Genomic DNA, 19536 nt, shown 5'->3' on the forward strand with positions numbered 1-19536 from the left:
TATTATTAATGCCTCTGATGACCCTCCCACTTGTTCCTCTCCCTTGCAGCCAAAAGGAACCACCATTTTGAATTGTTTATGTTTAATATTCCCTTCTCATTTGTACTACATGTGTATAGATCCCTTAGCCATAGATTCCTTAATTTTGTGCTTTTGAATTTTATATAAATGATGTACTACCATAGGTATTCTTCTGCAATTTGCTTTTCCCAACATTGTGGTTCATTCATTTCAGTGTTGTATAGTATTCCATTGTGTGAGATTATTGGCATTTACCTATGTTTTTTGCTATTAAAAGACATTTAAATTGTTGCCAGTTTTTGCTATCATGACAATGCCATGAACATTCTTGAACATGTCTCTTGGGGGATGCTTGCATGGCTTTCGTTAGAGCATATACTGTATACCTATGGATAGAATTAGTGGTCAAAGGGCATCACTTTCTTCAACTTCACAAGATGACAAATTTGTTCTAAAGTAGTTATACCAGTTTACATTCTGACTAAGAGCAGACAAGGGTACACTTGTTTAGATATCATTAATATTTGGTATTCTCTAAACTTTTTGTAATTTTATAGGTATTTAATGGCATTACATTGTGATTTTAATTTCCATTGGCCTGGTTACTAGAGGTTGAGCATATTTTCAAATGCTTTTCAGCCATTTGGATTTTCTCCTCTAAGATATGCTTGTTGATGTTTTTTAGTCATTTTTCTATTGTGTAATTTATTTTCTTTTTAATTTTTATGAATTCTTTATATATTATTGTGATATTATGATATGGATAGATAAATAGATAGGTTTTCATCCACAGTTCCTGGCTTATAACTCCCATAGGCTTTGTTATAATATTGGGGCACTTTAGGCCTCAGGAAACAGAATGTCTCTCTCTGACCTTCTTCTGCCCTTCTTTCACCTGTCCAAGGCAGGACTCTAATCTGATTATGGGTTCTAAGACCCTTTATTCCAGACCGGGTCCTACTCCATACCCTGGAGGAAGGAATGCTGCACGTAGAGGCCAAGAAGAATCTGAACAGACAGGCCTTGCTGGGTTTCCCCATTCAGTGTATTAGTATGAGATTATACCCTTTTTACCAATTACATTTCTACATGGTTGTCAATCATGCCTATAGAATGAAGCCTCCATAAAACCCCAAAAGGACAGGGTTCAGAGAGCTTCCAGATAGCTAGACATGTGGAGGTTCCTGGAGGGTGATGCACCCAGGAGGGAGGACGTGGAAGCTCCATACCCCTTCCCCCATAAATCACCCTATGCCTCTCTTCATCTGTATCCTTTGTACTATCCTTTATGATAAACAGGTACATCTAAGTGTTTCCCTGAGTTTTGTGAGCTACTCTAGCAAGTTAGTTGAACTCAGAGGGGATCATGGAAACCCCAACTTGCCTAAACTTGTGACTGGTATATGAAGGGTGCAGTTTTGAGGACTGAGACCTCAACTTGTGGGATCTGACGCTATCTCCTGTGTTGGAATTGAATTGGAAGACACCTGATTGGTGTCTGCTACAAAACTGCTTGCTTGCTTGGTGGTGGGGAAAACCCCTCCCCCACGTTTGAGCGTAGAAGTTGTCTTCTGTGTTGGTGATTATTGTAGTGTAAAAGCAGAGGAAAAATGGTTTGAGTTTTTTCAAAACAATTATAAGTGCCAATCACTTGTTAGTTATACCTGTGTCTGTGTGTTATAGTTTTTCAGTTGATTTTAATGGATTTTCTAGGTACATGTGGATTGTATGCAAATGATAATTTTACCTTCTTCTCTTTAATTGCTTTTAAGGAAATAGCTCTTTATTTTTAAAAGGCATTTTGCAAATCTTTAGTATCTAGGTAGTTGGACTATTGGTTGTTCTTTTTCTCAGTTAGCTCCCATAAGCCATGAGATAAGAATACATTTCAAATTAACAAGGCACATGACAACAAAACTAGCAAACATCATAGAAACCTCACCAAATAAAGAGGGTTGGGTACAGAGAGAAGAAGTTTTAAAAGCCAGCACACTACCAGTCACAGACTCCAGAAGAAGCAAGAGAGGACTCACGCAGGTGGAGCAGCCGTTGCTCTCCATCCCCACAGAAGGAAAGTTCCAAAATAATATGTATAATTTAAAAATAGTTGTCTACATAATTGATTCAAAAATTCTTCTTCACTGACTGATACTAAGTACAAAATGATAGCATTTTTAGAATTAGCATTTCCAGGACTAGGAAAGGCAATAAGGTATATTTAATTTGGCAATATCATTGGGAAAATATTATTTTTATTGTTTGTAGGGGTGCATATAGAAGTAGACCCTCTAATATGTGGAGTGCATAATCCATTGTGTGAGTTAAATGGACAGGAAAAAGATACAAAAAAAATTTGGACTCAAAAATTTCATGGTATTGATTTATTTGTTCTTATTTGATTTTTAAAAATAAATCAATAAACTTAAAAACATACTCTGAGATACCACAAAGTAGAATGGCATTTGGAGGATGTCTTAATTTACTTTTGCTGCTATAACAGAATACCACAGACTGGGTAAGTTATAAGGAACAGAAATTTATTTTCTTACAGTTCTGGGGGCTGGGAAGTCCAAGATTAAGGGGCCAGCATCTGGCAGGGGCTTTCTTGCTGCATTCTCTCGTGGTAGAAAGCATCACATGGCAGAAGGGCAAAGAGAGAAAGAAAGGGAGCAAGAGGGGGTGAACCTACTCCTGTGATAATGATATCAGATGACCCAAATAATTCTTAAAGTTCCCACCTCTTATCAGTGTTATAACAGCAATTAAATTTCAACATGATTTTTGAAGAGGACAAACATTAAAACCATAGCAGGGAGGAAGGAGCAAATTCCTCCTGGAATTAGTTTTCTGGTTGACTGGTACTTGGTACAAAGCAGTGAGTCTCCCTAGACTATATTTGGCTTTTCGTAAGGCAGGTTGATACCTCATTTTCTTCTCTATGGTGGCGAATAGGTATGTTTGGCAGAAAAATTACTTTCCAGAAGTTAACAAGGGATTACATACATTTTGAGATACATTTATAAAACATTATCATTTATAAAACATCTGGAATATTCTATAAATTGTTGCTATGAAAACAATAAAAATGTAATTACAAAGATATATATACATCACTTGTTTAAATACATATGGCTTATGCTTACCTTCCTTTAAATTCATTCCCAAAGGCACACTACTTCTAGCCCAGCCAGGATGGAGGTCAGTTTACAAAAATCAATTTTATTTCTATATACTAGCAATGAACAATTGGAGATTGAAATATTCTTTTAAAATTTAATAAAGTTTGCATAAGAATTATATTCTGAGAACCATAAAGCATTGAGGAAGACCTAAATAAATAGAGATATTGGCAAAAGGATGGATACATGAGCAATGAAACAGAAGAGAAGGTTCAAATATAGACCCCCAATTTTTGACCAATTGATTTTTGCCAAAGGTAAGTCAGTGGAGAAGGGGTAGTCTTTTTAACAAACGGTGTTGGGATAAAATCTTATTCAGAAAAGTCAAACTTTAAAAAAAAGGAAAAAGAAAATGTTAAATTTGTAGGAAAAAATCAAGGAATACAAGTGGAGTCAAACCCTAATTTTTAAAAAAATATACTGTACACTGTATACACTCTTAGTATATGTTTTGGCAGTCCTTAGTAGGCATGATCCAGGGATAAAACTCTTATTGGTCAATCTGTAGTCATCTTTTTCAGAATTTAAATGTTTGTAATTATGATCTTCTTTTTTCATTTTGTTTTATTTATAAATCCCTAGGGTTCAGAGTGGTTAAAAATGCTGTCTGATCATTATATAAAACCATTCTCAAATGGCCCCTGGTGTTGATTTTTCCTATGCCTTAGATTCTACTGCAATCTACAATTGATTTTTAAATGAAAAAAAATTATTTTGAGATCATTATAGAGTCACATGCAGTTTACAGGAATAAATAAGATCCTGTGTATCCTTTACCCAGTTTCCCCTAATGATAACATCTTACAAAACTATAGTACTATATCATAACCAGAATATCAAGGTTGATATAGTTAAAATACATTTCCATCCCTACAAGGGTTTCAGCCATACAAATCCCTTGCCTTTCTCCCTCCCTAGCCTTTGGCAACCACTAATCTGTTTTCAGTTTCTATAAATTTGTCATTTCAAGAATGTTATAGAAATGGAATCATATAGTATGTAACCTTTTAGAAATGTCTTTTGTCACTCAATGTAATTCTCTGGAGATTTATCTAGGTTGTTGAGTGTATCAGTGTTTTGTTCCTTTACATTACTGAGAGATATCCCATGGATTGGATGTACCACAGTTGGTTTAACTGTTCATCTAATGAGAAACATCTGAGTTGCTTCCAGTTTGGGGCTAATTCTAATAAAGTTGTAAACATTTATATACACGTTTTTGTGTAAACATAAGTCTTCATTTCTCTGGGATAAGTGCCCAGGAGTATAATGGCTGGGTCTTAATGGTAAATGCATGTTTAGATTTTAAAAACCTGCCAAACTATTTTCCAGAGCAGCTGTACCATTTTTACATTCCCACCAACAGTTTATGAGTGATTCAGTTTATTCTCTACGTCCTTGCCAGCATTTGATGATTGAATGCTTGGTATGTAAACATTGCATTTAAACTGCTTACTTTGTTATTGGCACATGGTATGGGCTTAGTAAATGCTAGTGCTCTTCGTTTTTTCTTATTAAGATTTACTAGTATTGTGAAGTAACTTAGATACTTTATAAGTATATGAAGCATAATTCTAGTTGTCTCAATTTTCAAACAGTTCATCCCTGTGTTTTCCTAAGTAGTTTTTATTAGTTAGACTATGTGTTACAATTTTTGCTTCTAGTTAGATGTCATTGTCTAAATTTTAAAAGTATGATAATAGTGTGTGAAGATTATTTTAAAATATATCTGGCTTTGTTGTCTTTATTTTCAGACTTCTACAGCGTACTAGAATAAGACTGCCCTCCCATGGTGAAAATTAGGTAGTTTGTCCAGTAAATTTAATCAGTCCATTTTTAGAAAAAAATGCTTTAAAGTGTATATCTTTTTAAAAATATGTGAGGAAAAAAAAAGATACGCTATTTTGTGGTTTCAAAATAGACAGAGATGGTAGAACCCCCCTAGTTAATAGGGTCACAGTGGCCAGCCAGCATGAGAGGGCCCGGCTCCACAGCTTTTCATAAGTCGGTGGTCTGAAGTCATCTGTCTCTCTGGGGAGTCACATTTCTCATCTTAAAATAAAGAGGTTTAAATGAGGCTGCTCCAGATCTAAAGTTTTGGCTCCTTTGCCTTCCTATTATTTCAGGAGATAGCATTTTATATCTAATCCTCTTCCTCAATCCCATGTTAAAATTCTTGGAGTCACCCTTGACACTTACTGGTCCAATATCCTCCATATTTCCTGTGGAATTACATAATATTGCCACAAGTATTCTTTAGGTGAAAGGAACTCTTTGGTTTCTTCAAAGTATTGAAATGATTGGGGACCCAGGAACCAGAATTTCTATTATTTATGTTTATTCAAGTTAATAGTTACACTAGTTCCCCCTTATCTGCGATTTTGCCTTCCCCCATTTCAGTTACCCATGATCAACCATGGTCTGAAAATATTAAGTGGAAAATTCCAGAAATAAACAATTTGTAAGTTTTAAATTATGCACCATCCTGAGTAGTGTGATAAAGTCTTGCACTGTCCCACTCCATCTCACCCAGGACATGAATCATCCCTTTGTTTGGCATATCCATGTTGTATATGCTACCCGCCTATTAGTCACTTAGTAGCCATCTGAGTTATCAAACTATTGCGGTATCTCAGTGCTTATGTTCTAGTAATCCTTATGCCAAAGAGGAACTATAAAGTGCTTCCCTTAAGTGAAAAGGTGAAAGTCCTCGACATAAGCAAAGGAAAAAAATGGCATGCTGAGATTGCTGAAACCTGTGGTAAGAACAAATCTTCGATCTGTGAAATTGTGAAGAAGGAAAAAGAAGTTTGTGCTACTTTTCTGTCATATCTCAGACTGCAAAAGTTATGGCCACAGTGCATTAAATTGGTGGGTGGAAGTCATGAATAGAAATGTGTTCTGATTGACAGCTATTAGGTTCTGTAATATACTCAGGCCTCCACAGAGGTCTTGGAACATATCTCCCATGGTTAAGAGGGGACTGCTGTACAGTAAGTCCCCACTTAACATCATTGCTAGGTTCTTAGAAACTGCAGCTTTTAAGCGAAATGATGTATAACAAAACCAATTTTCCCATATTGATATAAACAAATGTTAAGTTCTTGTGGCATATTTCTGGTCACAAATGCATCACCAAAATTCCTAGTCCCCAGAAAAAATTCACACAGACTTGGGAAGAATGTGCAAACTCCACACTGCCCCTTCCTAGAATACTTTTCCCCACATCAACATTATAACAAAATGATGTATGAAATGACATTATTTGAGGACTTCCTCTGTTAAGAAAAATTTATTAAAAGGAAATTTTGAGGAGAGGATGATACTGCTGATGGCAAAGTTCTGGGGTGAGTATGTCTGATTGGTGGAGTGAGTGAGTAAGCGAATGTTTGTGAGAATTGCTGGGGTCGGGTGGGCAAGGGAAAATGGGACGGAGAAGGGGGCATTAGATACTGTGAGGTAGGAAGATAAATTTTCAGATATGATTTCTTCAACTAGGTTGAGCTCAGAGTTTGAATTATAGGATACTAGTCCTCTTAAGCCACAAGGAAGAAAAATTAATCTGTGTTTATTTTTGAATAATTTTGAATTTGGTTTTCAGTCCTGGTTAAGTAAACCAACACAACTCCTACTATTTCAAGAAATGTTTGAAAAACTAAAAAACTTTTGTAGTTGTACAGTTCACTAAGGTAGAATTCAAGCACTGATAGCTATATAGGGTTGCCTTTGACCTCCTATAGAAGACAAGAATATCATCTTCATTTTTTCTTTCCTAGTACAAATAAACTAAGAGTTATTACATTTTGCTCAGGTTTATCAGTATTTTAAATGATTCTCAGAAAGTGTAGTCAATGCTTAAAATTCCCCCTGGGTGGGATAGTGGGAGCTTGCTCTCATTAGAAGTATGCTCCTAGAGCCTAGTTGCCATGCTGTAAGGAAGCTGATGGACAGGCACTGAATGGGCCATCTTAGAAGTAGATTCTCTAGGCCCCACCGAACTACCCCAATGACACCACATGGAGCAGAGATGAGCAGTCCCCACTGAGTCCTGACTAAATTGCATATTTGTGAGCAAAAGAAACGATTGTTATTGGGATGGTTTGCTATGCAGCAACAGGTATAAATGTGATCTACATCAAGAGAAGGTGGAACATTTGAGTCATGCTGAGTAGTGGTTTCTGTCCTCCTGAATATGGAAATGCAAAGGACCTAGAATAACCAAGACAATCCTGAGAAAGAACAACAAAGTTTTGGAGGAATTATTATATTACTAAATTGTAAGCCATAGACTCATGCAACAAAAAGTCAGAGTTAGAAATAGACGTAGAACTCAGAAATAAACTAGACATATATGATCACTTGATTTATGATAAAGACACCACTGCAAGTCAGATGATCTTTTCAATAAATTATATAGAGCAATTGGTTGTATATAAGGGCACAAAAGGGAATCTTGATGCTTATCTTATACCAAATACAAAAATTAATTCAGGATGGGTCATAGACCTTAAATATGAAAGATAAAACAACACATCTTGCTGCTTGCACTTGGGGTAGGCAAAGTTTTCTTAAGTAAGGCATAAAAAATACCAATTATGAAATTAAAACTTGATAAATTGAACATCATTAAAATTGAGAACTTCTTTATCAAAAAACACTATTCAAATAGTACCAAGGCAAACTACAACCTGGGGATTGATACTCACGGTACATATATCTAACAAAGACCCATATCAGGAATGTATAATTAACTCCTACAAATCAATTTTTAAAAAAACAAATGACACTAAAGTGGGCAAAAGACTTGTACAGGCCTTTACAAAAGAAGCTGTGGCCAGTATGCATATGAAAATATGCTTAATGTCCTTAGTCCTTAGAGAAATGCAAATTAAATGCAAAAGTCCAGGCCAGGGTGGCTCACACCCATAATCCTAGCACTCTGAGAGACCAGAGGCAGGAAGATCTCTAGAGCTCAGGAGTTGGCAAGACCCCATCTCTACCAAAAATAGAAAAAATTAGCTGGGTGTGGTGGCGCATGCCTATAAGTAGCCCCAGCTACTCAGGAGGCTGAGGCAGGAGGATCACTTGAGCCCAGGAGTTTGAGATTGCTGTGAGCTAGGCTGATGCCATGGCACTCTAGCCCGAGTAACAGAGTGGGACTCTGTCTTAAAAGAAAAAACCAAAAACCCACAGTGAAGTTCTACAGCAATTAAAAGGACTAACAGTACCAATTGTGGTTAAGGTTGTGGACAAAATGAGCTCTTATACATTGCTGGTGAGAATGTAAATTGGTACAATTGTGGAAAACTATTGGCAATGTCTACTACAGCTAAGCATAGACCTATTCTATGATCCAATTATTCTATTCCTAGGTACGTACCCTATGGAAATGAATGCATATGCCCTTAAAAAGACTTGCACAAACATGTTTGTAGCAGTTTATTCATAATAACCAAAAACTAGAAACAACTCAAATGACCCCCAATGGATTAATTGGAATGGATTAATACATTGTGATATGTGCAATGGAATACTCCTCAGCAATAAAAAGGAAATCAGCTATTGATATATGCAGTAATATGGAAGAATCTCACAGGTGATATGTTCAGCAAAAGAAGCTAGTAATGGAAGGCTCATATGTATAGTTTATTTATTTGAAGTTTGATTGGGCTTGGTGGCTCATGCCTGTAACCCTAGCACTCTAGGAGGCCAAGGCGGGAAGATTGCTTGAGCTCAGGAGTTCAAGACCAGCCTGAGCAAGAGTGAGACCCCATCTCTACTAAAAATAGAAAAATTAGCTGGGCATCGTGGGCACACCTGTAGTCCCAGCTACTCGGGAGGCTGAGGCAGAAGGATCACTTGAACCCAGAAGTTTGAGGTTGCAGTGAGCGAGGCTGACGCCACTGTACTCTACCCAAGGTGACAGAGGGACTGTGTCTCAAGAAAAAAAAAGGGGGAAATTGAGCATTCCTGCTCCCCCTTCACATAAAAAAAAAATGTATTTGAAATTTAAGAAAAGACAAAATTAGTTGATAGCAATAGAAGTTATAAAAATTAGTTGCCTTAGGACTGAGATAAGTAGAGTATGGACTGGGTATGGGCATGGAAGAAACTTTTTGGGGTGATAGAAGTGTTTTCTATCTTCATCTGGTTTTATATCTTAATCTTGATCTGCTTTAGACAAATAATCCTGGGACAACTAGATATCCACATCACACCATATGCAAAACTTAACTCAAAATGGAACAAAGACCTAAATGTAAGAGTTGAAGCTTACAAGAACTCTTAAAAGAAAATATAGACATAAATAGTCATGAGCCTAGATTAGGCAACAACTTCTTATGTATGACAGGAAAGCACAAGCAAAAAAAGAAATAGATAAATTGGACATCACCAAAATTAAAACCTTTTGTATGTCAAAGGATATACTATTGAGAAAGTGAAAACACTACCCACAGAATGGGAGAAGATTCCTGATAAAGAATTTTGTCTAGATTAGAATTCCTACAATTTAGTAATTTTTGAAAACCCCAATTTAAAAGTGAGTCCAAAGTTCTAAATTGACATTTCTCCAAAGAAATGGCCAAATAAACATGAAAAGATAACATCACTAATCATCAGGGAAATGGAAATCAAAACCACAATGCAGTTCTTCATTTCATGCTCTCTAGGATGGCTACAATAGAAAAAATGGACAATAACGGGTGTTGGCAAGAATGTGGAGAAATTGCAACCTGCATATGTGGCTGATGGGAATGTAAAATGGTGTAGCCACTTTGGAAAGTGATCTGGCAGTTCCTCAAAAGGACATAAAATACCACATGACCCAGCAATTCCACTACTAGGTATATATACCCAAGAGAAATGAAAACATGAGTCCACTCAGAAATTTGTACACAATTATTCATAGCAGCATTATTTATTCATAACAGCCTAAAAGTGGAGACAACCCAAATGTCCATCAATGGATGAATGGAGAAATAATGTGGTATATCTTCTCAATTGAATATTATTTGACCATAAAAAGAAATGAAGTGCTTATACATGCTACAGACGGATGAACCTTGAAAACATTAGGCTAAATAGAAGCCAGTCAGAAAAGACCATGTATTGTATGATTCCGTTTATAAGAAATGTTCAGAATAGGCAAATCCAGAGAGAGAGAAAGTAGATTTGCAGGGAGTAAATGGGAAGTGACTTTGATGAGTACACAAGTTCTTTTTGGGGTGATGAAAATGTTCTAAAGTTGATTACAGTGATGGTGACATAACACTGAGTATACTAAAAAACATTGAATTGTATATTTTAAATGTTTGAATTTTATGGTATGTAAATTATATCTCAAAGCTATTATTGAAAATAATAGGATGGGAATATAAATAAAATGATGGGTTATAAATTAATAATTTTTGAAGTTGAGTGACAGTATGAAAGTTCATTATATTGTCTTGTCTACCTTTGCTTCTGTTCTAAATTCTCCTTGGTAAAAAGTTAAAAAAAAGTCTCCAGCATTCTACAGGTAAAGGAAAAAAAAGTTTCCATCACTGCAAGTCTTAATATCGGGACTTTATACAACTGATTGTGCCCTGCCTAAGAAGCAAGCTTTTGTGCGTTGGCCTGAATTGTCCCGGTGTTTCTGGCCATCTGCAGTCTCTTCTCTGTCTATATATGCGTTCATTTTAAAGCAACTCTTGGACCACGTATGGTGGCTCACACCTATAATCCCAGCACTGTGGGAAGCCAAGGCAGGAAGATCACTTGAGTTCTGGAGGCTGTGACCAATAAAAATTAGCCAGATGTGTTGGTACATGCCTATATTCCTAGCTACTTGGGAGGTTGAGGCAGGAGGATCGCTTGCACTCAGGAGTTTGAGGGTTCAGTGAGTTATGATTGTCTCACTGCACTCCAGCCTTGGTGACAGAACAAGACCCTGCCTCTAAATGAATGCATTCTTTTAACTTCCATTTTATTATTTCTCCAAGGGAGATATTATTCCTGGAAATGTTTTCTGTGTTATAGCACTGATCAGAGGTGATTGGGTGAGAGAGCTCCTTAGAGCCTGTAATAGAAACTGTAATAAGTGTCTTCAGTAATACTCACTAAAAGTGCATTGGGAAAAAATTGTTTGCCCTTAACCTCTGTTTAATGTGGAATATAGCAGTGTATCTTCATATAGTAGGTGTAGTTTGTGGTAGAACTATAGGGTAAGGTGAGGTACTAGAGTGAAAGAAGGTATGTAGGATAAAACACATTGTGTTCTTAAGATGAGGGTAAAAATTTTTTCTTTCCCTTCACTAATAAACATCTTTCAGTGATTTCATTCAAAAACATATATTGAGCCAAGGCAGCATGCTAGATTTGGTAGCAGGGAGACACAGTCCTACTTGCAACCAAGATGTCCCAAATCCCCTGGAGAATGTGAAAAAAAAAAAGACCAATATACAAATAGCTCGAATAATTTAGATCATGATGAGTGCAAAAGAACAGCACAGTCAAAATACTGGGAAGATTCTGGGGGGAAGAGTCCACATATGATTATGGGAGAATCAGGAAGATGAGCTAAAATGTATGACATTTGAAGTTGAATAAGGGTTTGATAGATAGAAAGGATGGCATGAACAAAGACACAGAACACAGAAAATGCAAAGTGTGTTTGAGAAACAGCAAATAATCTTGAGCTGGAACATGAAATGAAAAGCTCAAAAATTACTTTTTGAATGTAGATCATAATCTAAAAGGTAGGTTAAGAAGTTTTTTAATTCAGTAGTCAATGGGAACTGTTATAGGCTTTTGATGAAGGGAGTAACATGATCAATGTAGATGGAACACAGATTGATTTGATTGGTCATGTTAGAGTTGGATAGGCAAGATAAGGCCAGGAGCCTATTTTGATATTCCAACTAGGAAATAATGTGATTGTGGTATAGTGACTGACAATAAAAAGGAAGGAGTGGATGCAAAAAGCATGGAAACGTAGGGCAGGACTTGGTACCAGGTTGCCCATAGAGGAGGTTTATGAAGGTCAGAAATGAGGGGCTCTTAGACATTTAGAACCTGAACAGCTGGGAGGAAAGACAGAGGCAAGAGGGATTGTGTGGGCTTGAAAGAATTTGTTTATGATGTTGATTTTGATTGAGTTCTATGGCACTAAATGCTTGAGTTTGCTTTTGAAAGTTTGTTACTTATGAGTAAGGTCAGCATTTGAGATGTGGATTTTGGAGGCCTCACCATAGAGGTAGTGGCTGAATGAATAGAAACGGATGAAACTATTAGGGGATGGAGAGAAGAGGCCAAAAGAAGAATATTGGGAAACATTAGCCACTAAAGGGCAACTAGAAAGGCATGGTGTATGATAGCCAAGTGAGCAAAGAATTTCAAGAAGCATACATGGTACACAGATTTTATGAGGATGAACACTAAGAAAAAAATACCATCACAGCTAAAAAGTGTGCAGCTAGACTTCTGGGTTCAAATCCCAAATCTACCACGAGTGATTTAATTCTTTGTTCCTCAGTTCCCACACCTGAAAATACAGGTGTTAAATTAAGATAATTTACAGGGTTATTGTGAGGATTAAATTTATAAATACAAGTAAGACATTTGCAAAAATGTCTGAAAATGTTCTTTAAACATCAGCTATTATTTTTTAATGTTATTCATATAAGATGATTTTGGGAAAATAGATTCAGAATTGTTAGTTCAGCTGCAATAGATTAAGGATAGCTTGGGACCAGGAGTTTGAGACCAACCTGAGCAACATAGTGAGACCGGGTCTCTACAAAAAAATTTTAAAAGAAAAAAAAGCTTTAGTTTTAGTGACTTCAGTAAGTGATTTTCTTAAAGTATTATGTTTGTTTCATGAATTCTGATGATCATTTTTTTGTTACAGTAATTGGGAGGAAATAAAGATAGATAGTCATTGGGAGTCTTTGCTGCCTTGAAGTGCTTAATAAATGCAGTAAGTTACAGTGACTCATTTGTTTCAATCCTTAATGGACTTTTCAGGTGGGTAATATTTTGTATTTACCATAAAGTGTATTTGTTGCAGTAGCCATTAATACAGTTTTGGTTGTTTATGATTTTTATTAGTGATTTGTTTTTTGCAATGTAAGAACGAAAAATGGCTAACAGCTGTGGGATGGAAAACATAAACATTAACTGCAGGAAATAAATTGTTCAGGGATTTCAGGAATCATTTCAAGTGTTTAAAAATTTTTGTTTTGTCTTTTTTTCTTCTTCTTCTAAACTTTTTTTTTTATTTTTTATTTTTATTTCAGCATATTATGGGGGTAAAAATGTTTAGGTTACATATATTGCCTTTGTTCCACCTGAGTCAGAGCTTCAAGCGTGTCCATCCCCCAGACGGTGTGCACCGCACCCATTAGGTTTGTATATACCACCCCCCCATCTGCCTGACACCCGATGAATGTTATTACTATATGTGCACTTAAGTGTTGATCGGTTAATACCAATTTGATGGTGAGTACATGTGGTGCTTGTTTCTCCATTCTTATGTTACTTCACTTAATAGAATAGGCTCCAGCTCTATCCGGGGTATACAAGAGGTCCTAGATCACCATTGTTTTTTGTGGCTCAGTAAGAACTCCATGGTATACATATACCACCTTTTGTTAATCCACTAATGTATTGATGGGCGGGCACTAGGGTTGATTCCACATCTTTTTTTTTTTTATTGATTCCACATGTTTGAAATTATGAATTGTGCAGATGTCTCTTTTATAGAATGTCTTTTTTTCCTTTGAGTAGATACCCAGTAATGGGATTGCTGGATGAAATCGTAATTCTACTTGTAGCTCTTTGAGGTATCTCCATATTACTGTACACAGAGGTTGTACTACTTTGCAGTCCCACCAGCAGTGTATGAGTGTTCCTTTCTCTCCACATCCATGCCAACATTTATTGTTTTGGGACTTTTGCTAAAGGCCATTCTCACTAGAGTTAAGTGATATATCATTGTGGTTTTGATTTGCATTTCCCTGATGATTAGAGATGTTGAGCGTTTTTTTTATATGTTTCTTGGCCATTAGTCTATCTTCTTTAGAAAAGTTTCTGTTCATGTCCTTTGCCCACTTTTTGATAGGGTTTTGATTTTTTTCTTGCTGATTTTCCTGAATTCTATATAGATTCTAGTTATCAGCCCTTTATTGGATGTGTAGCATGAGAATATTTTCTCCCATTCTGTAGGTTGTCTGTTTGCTTTCATGATAGTTTCCTTGGCTGTGCAGAAGCTTTTAAATTTGATCATTTCCCATTTATTTATTTTTGTTGTTGCTGTGATTGCCTTTGGGATTGTCTTCATAAATTCTTTGCCTAGGCCTATGTCTCTAAGAGTTTTACCAACATTTTCTTCTAGAATTCTTACAGTTTCAGCCTCAGGTTTAAGTCTGTTATCTACCATGAGTTGATTTTTGTGAGCAGTAAAAGATGTGGATCATGTTCGGGGGCAGAAGAGGTCAAACTATCGCTCTTTGCTGATGATATGATCTTATATCTAGAAAACCCCAAAGATTCTGCCATGAGACTACTGAAATTGATAAACAAATTCAGCAAAGTCTCAGGTTACAAAATCAATGTGCAGAAATCAGTAGCATTCCTATACACCAACAGCAGTTAAACTGAGAATCAAATCAAAGACTCAATACCCTTCACAATAGCAGCAAAGAAAATAAAATACCTGGGAATATATTTAAATAAGGATGTAAAAGACCTCTACAGGAAGAACTATGAAACACTGGGGAAGGAAATAGCAGAGGACGCAAACAGGTAGAAAACTATATACCATGCTCATGGTCGGCAGAATCAACATTGTTAAAATGTCTATACTACCCAAAGTGATCTACAGATTCAATGCAATCCCTATTAAAATACCAACATCATTTTTTGCAGATCTAGAAAAAATAATTCTATGCTTCATATGGAACCAGAGAAGACCCCGTATAGCAAAAGCAATCTTAAGCAAAAAGAACAAATTGGGAGGCATCAATTTACCAGACTTCAAGCTATATTACAAGGTTATAGTAACTCAAACCACATGGTACTGGCACAAGAAAAGAGCCATAGACCAAGGGAACAGAACTGAGAACCCAGATATAAAACCATCCTCATATAGCCATCTAATCTTTGACAAAGCAGACAAAAACATACACTGGGGAAAAGAATCTTTATTCAATAAATGGTGCTGAGAAAATTGTCTTTTCTTTTTAGAGAAAGATTTACTTAACTACTGTAAGCTCTGCTATTCAGATCGTAGACTAATCTGTTTGTTTAAATAATTCTAACCTTAGCATTTACCTTATAATTTTAATTATTAATTTTAAGACATTGGATTTTTCCAAAGTTGACGGACATTTTTGACTTTTACATATGTTCTTAAAGGGGCCATGGTATCATTACTTTATTTTATTTTTGTTATACCATAGAAAAATTTATTTTGTTAAAACAACTGGAACTTTAGGATATTTTAATTTTAGAATGTTTATCATTGTAGTGTTGTTTTCTTTTATCTCTGAGGACTTCATAATCTTTAATTTTTCTTGTCAGTAATTGTCCAGTATAATAATTACTCATGTTTTATGAATCTTTATGTTTTACAAAGCATTTCACATATATTTTTATCATTTAATCCTCATAGCAACCTTAGTGATTGGAATTATCACCCCTACCCTTTGTAGGTGAGGAAGCAGGCTTAGAGAGGTGGTGACTTACCTAAGGCTATAAATGGAACTGGATTTTCATCTCAAAGCCCTGCCTCCCTGCGCTCTTTCCATTCTGTCACTACTGGTGGTTAACCTTTACTTTGATCTTCCCTCTACAATTTTCAGAAAAGTAGCAGTTTTGTTCTAGATTCCCAAACTTATGTCATTTTAGAAATTACGTAAATTTACTGTAAAGCAATTGTTCTCAACCAGCTGAAATTTTGCCCCACCTCCCGTTCCTCCCCGCTAGGGACATTTGGCAATGCCTGGAGAAATTGTTTAGTGTCAAAACTTGGAGTGGGGGGCAGAAAAGTGTTACTGGCATCTAGTGTGTAGAGACCAGGAAGCTGTTAAACAGTGTATAGCACAGCCCCCACCACAAAGAATGATCTGGCCTAAAATGTCAGTAGTGCCAACGTTAACTAACCCTGCTATGAAGAATAAGACCTTATTTACCCATTCTTAAACTTAATATCCAAACCGTCCCTCTCTTCTTATATATCTGTAATATTGTTCTCTCCCTTACCTCCCCAAATTATTTAAAATCTAGTTTTTGAGGTAGTTTATCATAAAGATGATTATCTTCCATAGCATATGAACTATATGATGTATTTTAGTATTATTGTTAAAAATTTACAATATTGTACAATAATGCTCTAAAAATGTTATATAGAAAGTTTTCTGAAGAATAGTTTATGTTCCTGGGTGAGAGAAGAAAAATTACATCAAAGCACAAATATTTTATTTCAAGCCAATATTTTTAATGATATTTTTTATTATCTAATTTTACTTATGTTGAATGCCAATAAAAACACATAAAGTATTCTTTTATTCAGAGCTTTCAGTTTTTGTCTGTTTAATTTTATGCTCTGCCTATCCCATTATACTAGGTGTATTTCTCAGAGTTATCCAGTTTGTACATATTTGGGAGGCAATTTGATATAGAACTGATAGTGCCCAGGCTCTTCCAAGCAAGGTATTCCAAAGGGATATCTCAAAAATGTTTCTTAGCGTTGAGGTGACAGTGTTAATAACCTAACAATTGCCATGCTATTAAAAGCTTATAATAACTGATAATAAAAAATGTGAGTTACAGATTTTATATAAACACTACACATTTTTAAAGAGGTTTTGTAATCAGAGAATACTAATTAAAAAAGAAAAGCATATGCGATAGCCCCCAAACCAGCTCTTATGGATAGCATGTTGAGTTGGTAATGAGTGAACACTTACTGAAGGCTTTATTTTAAGAAGTTATTTTATTTTATTTTTTTGAGACAGGGTCTCACTCTGTTGCCCAAGGTGGAGTACAGTGGCATGATCATAGCTCACAGTACCCTTGAACTCCTAGGCTCAAGTGATCCTCCTGCCTTAGCCTCCTTGAGTAGCTGGGACTACAGATGTGCACCACCACACCCGGCTATTTTTTTTTTTAACTTTTTTATAGAGATGGGGTCTCACTGTGTTACCCAGGCTGGTCTCAAACTCCTGGCCTCAAGTGATCCTCCCACCTCGGCCTCCCAAAGTGCTGGGATTACAGGTATGAGCCACCATACCCAGCCAGACGTTAGTTTTAAACATAAAAGACAGGCTCTAAGACATGAGAACTTCAGTATGATTATGTCAGTCCATACTTAAACATGATTAGAAATATTACAGTACTACCCAAGTTATTAAAGAATAAGCATAGTGTAATGTACTCTTTATATAACTGTCCTTGTCAATTTTGTTTTTAGCAAATGAAAGAACACAAATTTTGCTAAGTCAAGCATTCCATTTACAGTACAGTTCTTCTGAAAATGTGATTGATAAAGTGTTAAATACTGAATGTCTTATTTTTTTGTTACTGAGAAAGGAATGTTCAAGCATGAGATTTATGCAAAATTATTTTTATGCAAAAAGAAACAATAGATGCTTATTTCTCCTAATCCTTATGTATCAGTGGCAAAATTCTGTGGAAATTTTTTGTCATAAAATAAGCCAGTGGACTTACCACGTTGGAATAGGTTTTTGCTTGTGTGAATAATACCACTGTTATTAATAGAGTTCAAGTATTCCAAATGTAAGAATTTTTGAATTTTATATTAAGTGGACATTACTTATTACTAGTTATTACTTTCTGAAGTTCGCAAGCTGAACGCTCATTCTGCTCAAAACACAACGAAATGCTGCAGGCTGCATTTCCCAGTACTTCACTGGGTTGTTGAATAAACTTATTGCACTGTATAAAGATTTCTTCATCTTTGGCACTGTTGGACAGAAGTCATTCACTCCCACTTTTGTAATTGAGTTAGAATGAAGGAAGATTATCTGTTGTGGTAGGAAAAAAGAACAGATTAAAAATACCCAGTAAATGTAAAAAGAAATATTCTTTTTATAGTCAGCATTTGTTTGTGGGTTTATTCATCTGTTTATTTTACATTGGCTTGAATGTATTATCACTTAAAGCAGATATACTGGCTTATGCATGTTAAATACCTATTATAACAATTCAAGCTTATGTATGATACACAAAAGTGTTTTGGGGTGGGGGTGGGGGAGAGGAGTAGCATAGGACTTGTGCCAAGACCTAGAGCATACTGTGGTCAGTTCAGTCACTTTCCTTCTCTCTTTCTCTCTATATTTCCATATATATATATATATATATATATATACACATACATATAAACACATATAAATATGTGTACATATATATGGTTACCTCAGTGCCATATTTATAATAATGCATTTAAAATGTATTAGAAATGATTAGAAGAATGAAACTTAATGCTTTAAGAATTAGGCTTACAATATGAATATGAAGAATTATTAGCTATCATTTTCTGTGACAGAAGTGTAGAACTGCATTTTTGTAAGTTGTTTTGTCAAAAGATCTATCAACATCTTAAATGCATATTTGTAATACAGCATCAATAGTTGAAATCACTTAATTTCATTTATACTAATGGACAAGTTACAATTTTATAGGCTGTGAACATGTCTTTTTAAATTAAATTATTATTTAGAAAGAATGGTGAATGTAGGAAGGTTCCTTCATTCCTTTTAACAATCCTAATTCCGTCTTTGTCCTTTTTGGGCAACAGTGAAATTTCTGGGAAATCTACTTAACTGACCGTATTTTGGCATACTGAAAAGTAGGAGCCTTTTGCTGGTAAAGTTGAGATATCCTTTCTGGCTATTGTTACCTCTAGATTCTGCCTTTACATCTTACTAAGATTTATATCAGCCCAATCACAAAAACTGTAGGCATTGTTAAAATATTTAAATTTGGTGTTCCATCCCCCAGCTGCTCAATATCCATGTAAGGTATAGTTTACCATAGTACTGACTTCACTGGGAATCAAAACATGTGCGGGACATCACTGTGTTAAAGGATGTGAACATTCATTTAATTGTACACTTATGACTTGTGTTCTTCCCTGTATGTGCTATAATTCTGTTCATTTAAAAAAATGCTAGCAAGACTATAAGTAGATTTAAGAGAGATCAGAAGTTGGAATCAGCGTTGTGGAGCAAAGTAAGCAGAAATGAAATCAGAGATGGACAGCTTTAGAGAGGACAGATTCAGGTCGTGCTCACTGGCTAAACAGACATCCAAATGCAGCATTTGGAAAAGTCAA

The 19536-nt window shown here is 35.7% G+C and overlaps 2 protein-coding genes across 4 annotated transcripts in view; one reads left to right on the forward strand and one right to left on the reverse strand.

Moving 5' to 3' along the window:
- LOC123646337 (centromere protein P) overlaps positions 1-19536 on the forward strand; it is a 239244-nt gene that overhangs the window by 105127 nt on the left and 114581 nt on the right. The window lies entirely within an intron of this gene.
- ASPN (asporin) overlaps positions 1-19536 on the reverse strand; it is a 46416-nt gene that overhangs the window by 5499 nt on the left and 21381 nt on the right. Inside the window, exon 8 of one of the 2 annotated variants that reach the window (XM_045563159.1) lies at positions 17402-18226. The exons of the other annotated variant lie outside the window; for it this stretch is intronic. Within the exon in view, the coding sequence (XP_045419115.1) occupies positions 18029-18226 (198 nt within the window). The 3' untranslated portion in view covers positions 17402-18028. Of the gene's footprint in view, positions 1-17401; positions 18227-19536 lie in introns of those variants that run through there. 2 annotated transcript variants of the gene reach the window in all.

Source organism: Lemur catta, chromosome 10, assembly GCF_020740605.2.
Source record: "Lemur catta isolate mLemCat1 chromosome 10, mLemCat1.pri, whole genome shotgun sequence".
NCBI classification, from domain to species: domain Eukaryota; kingdom Metazoa; phylum Chordata; class Mammalia; order Primates; family Lemuridae; genus Lemur; species Lemur catta.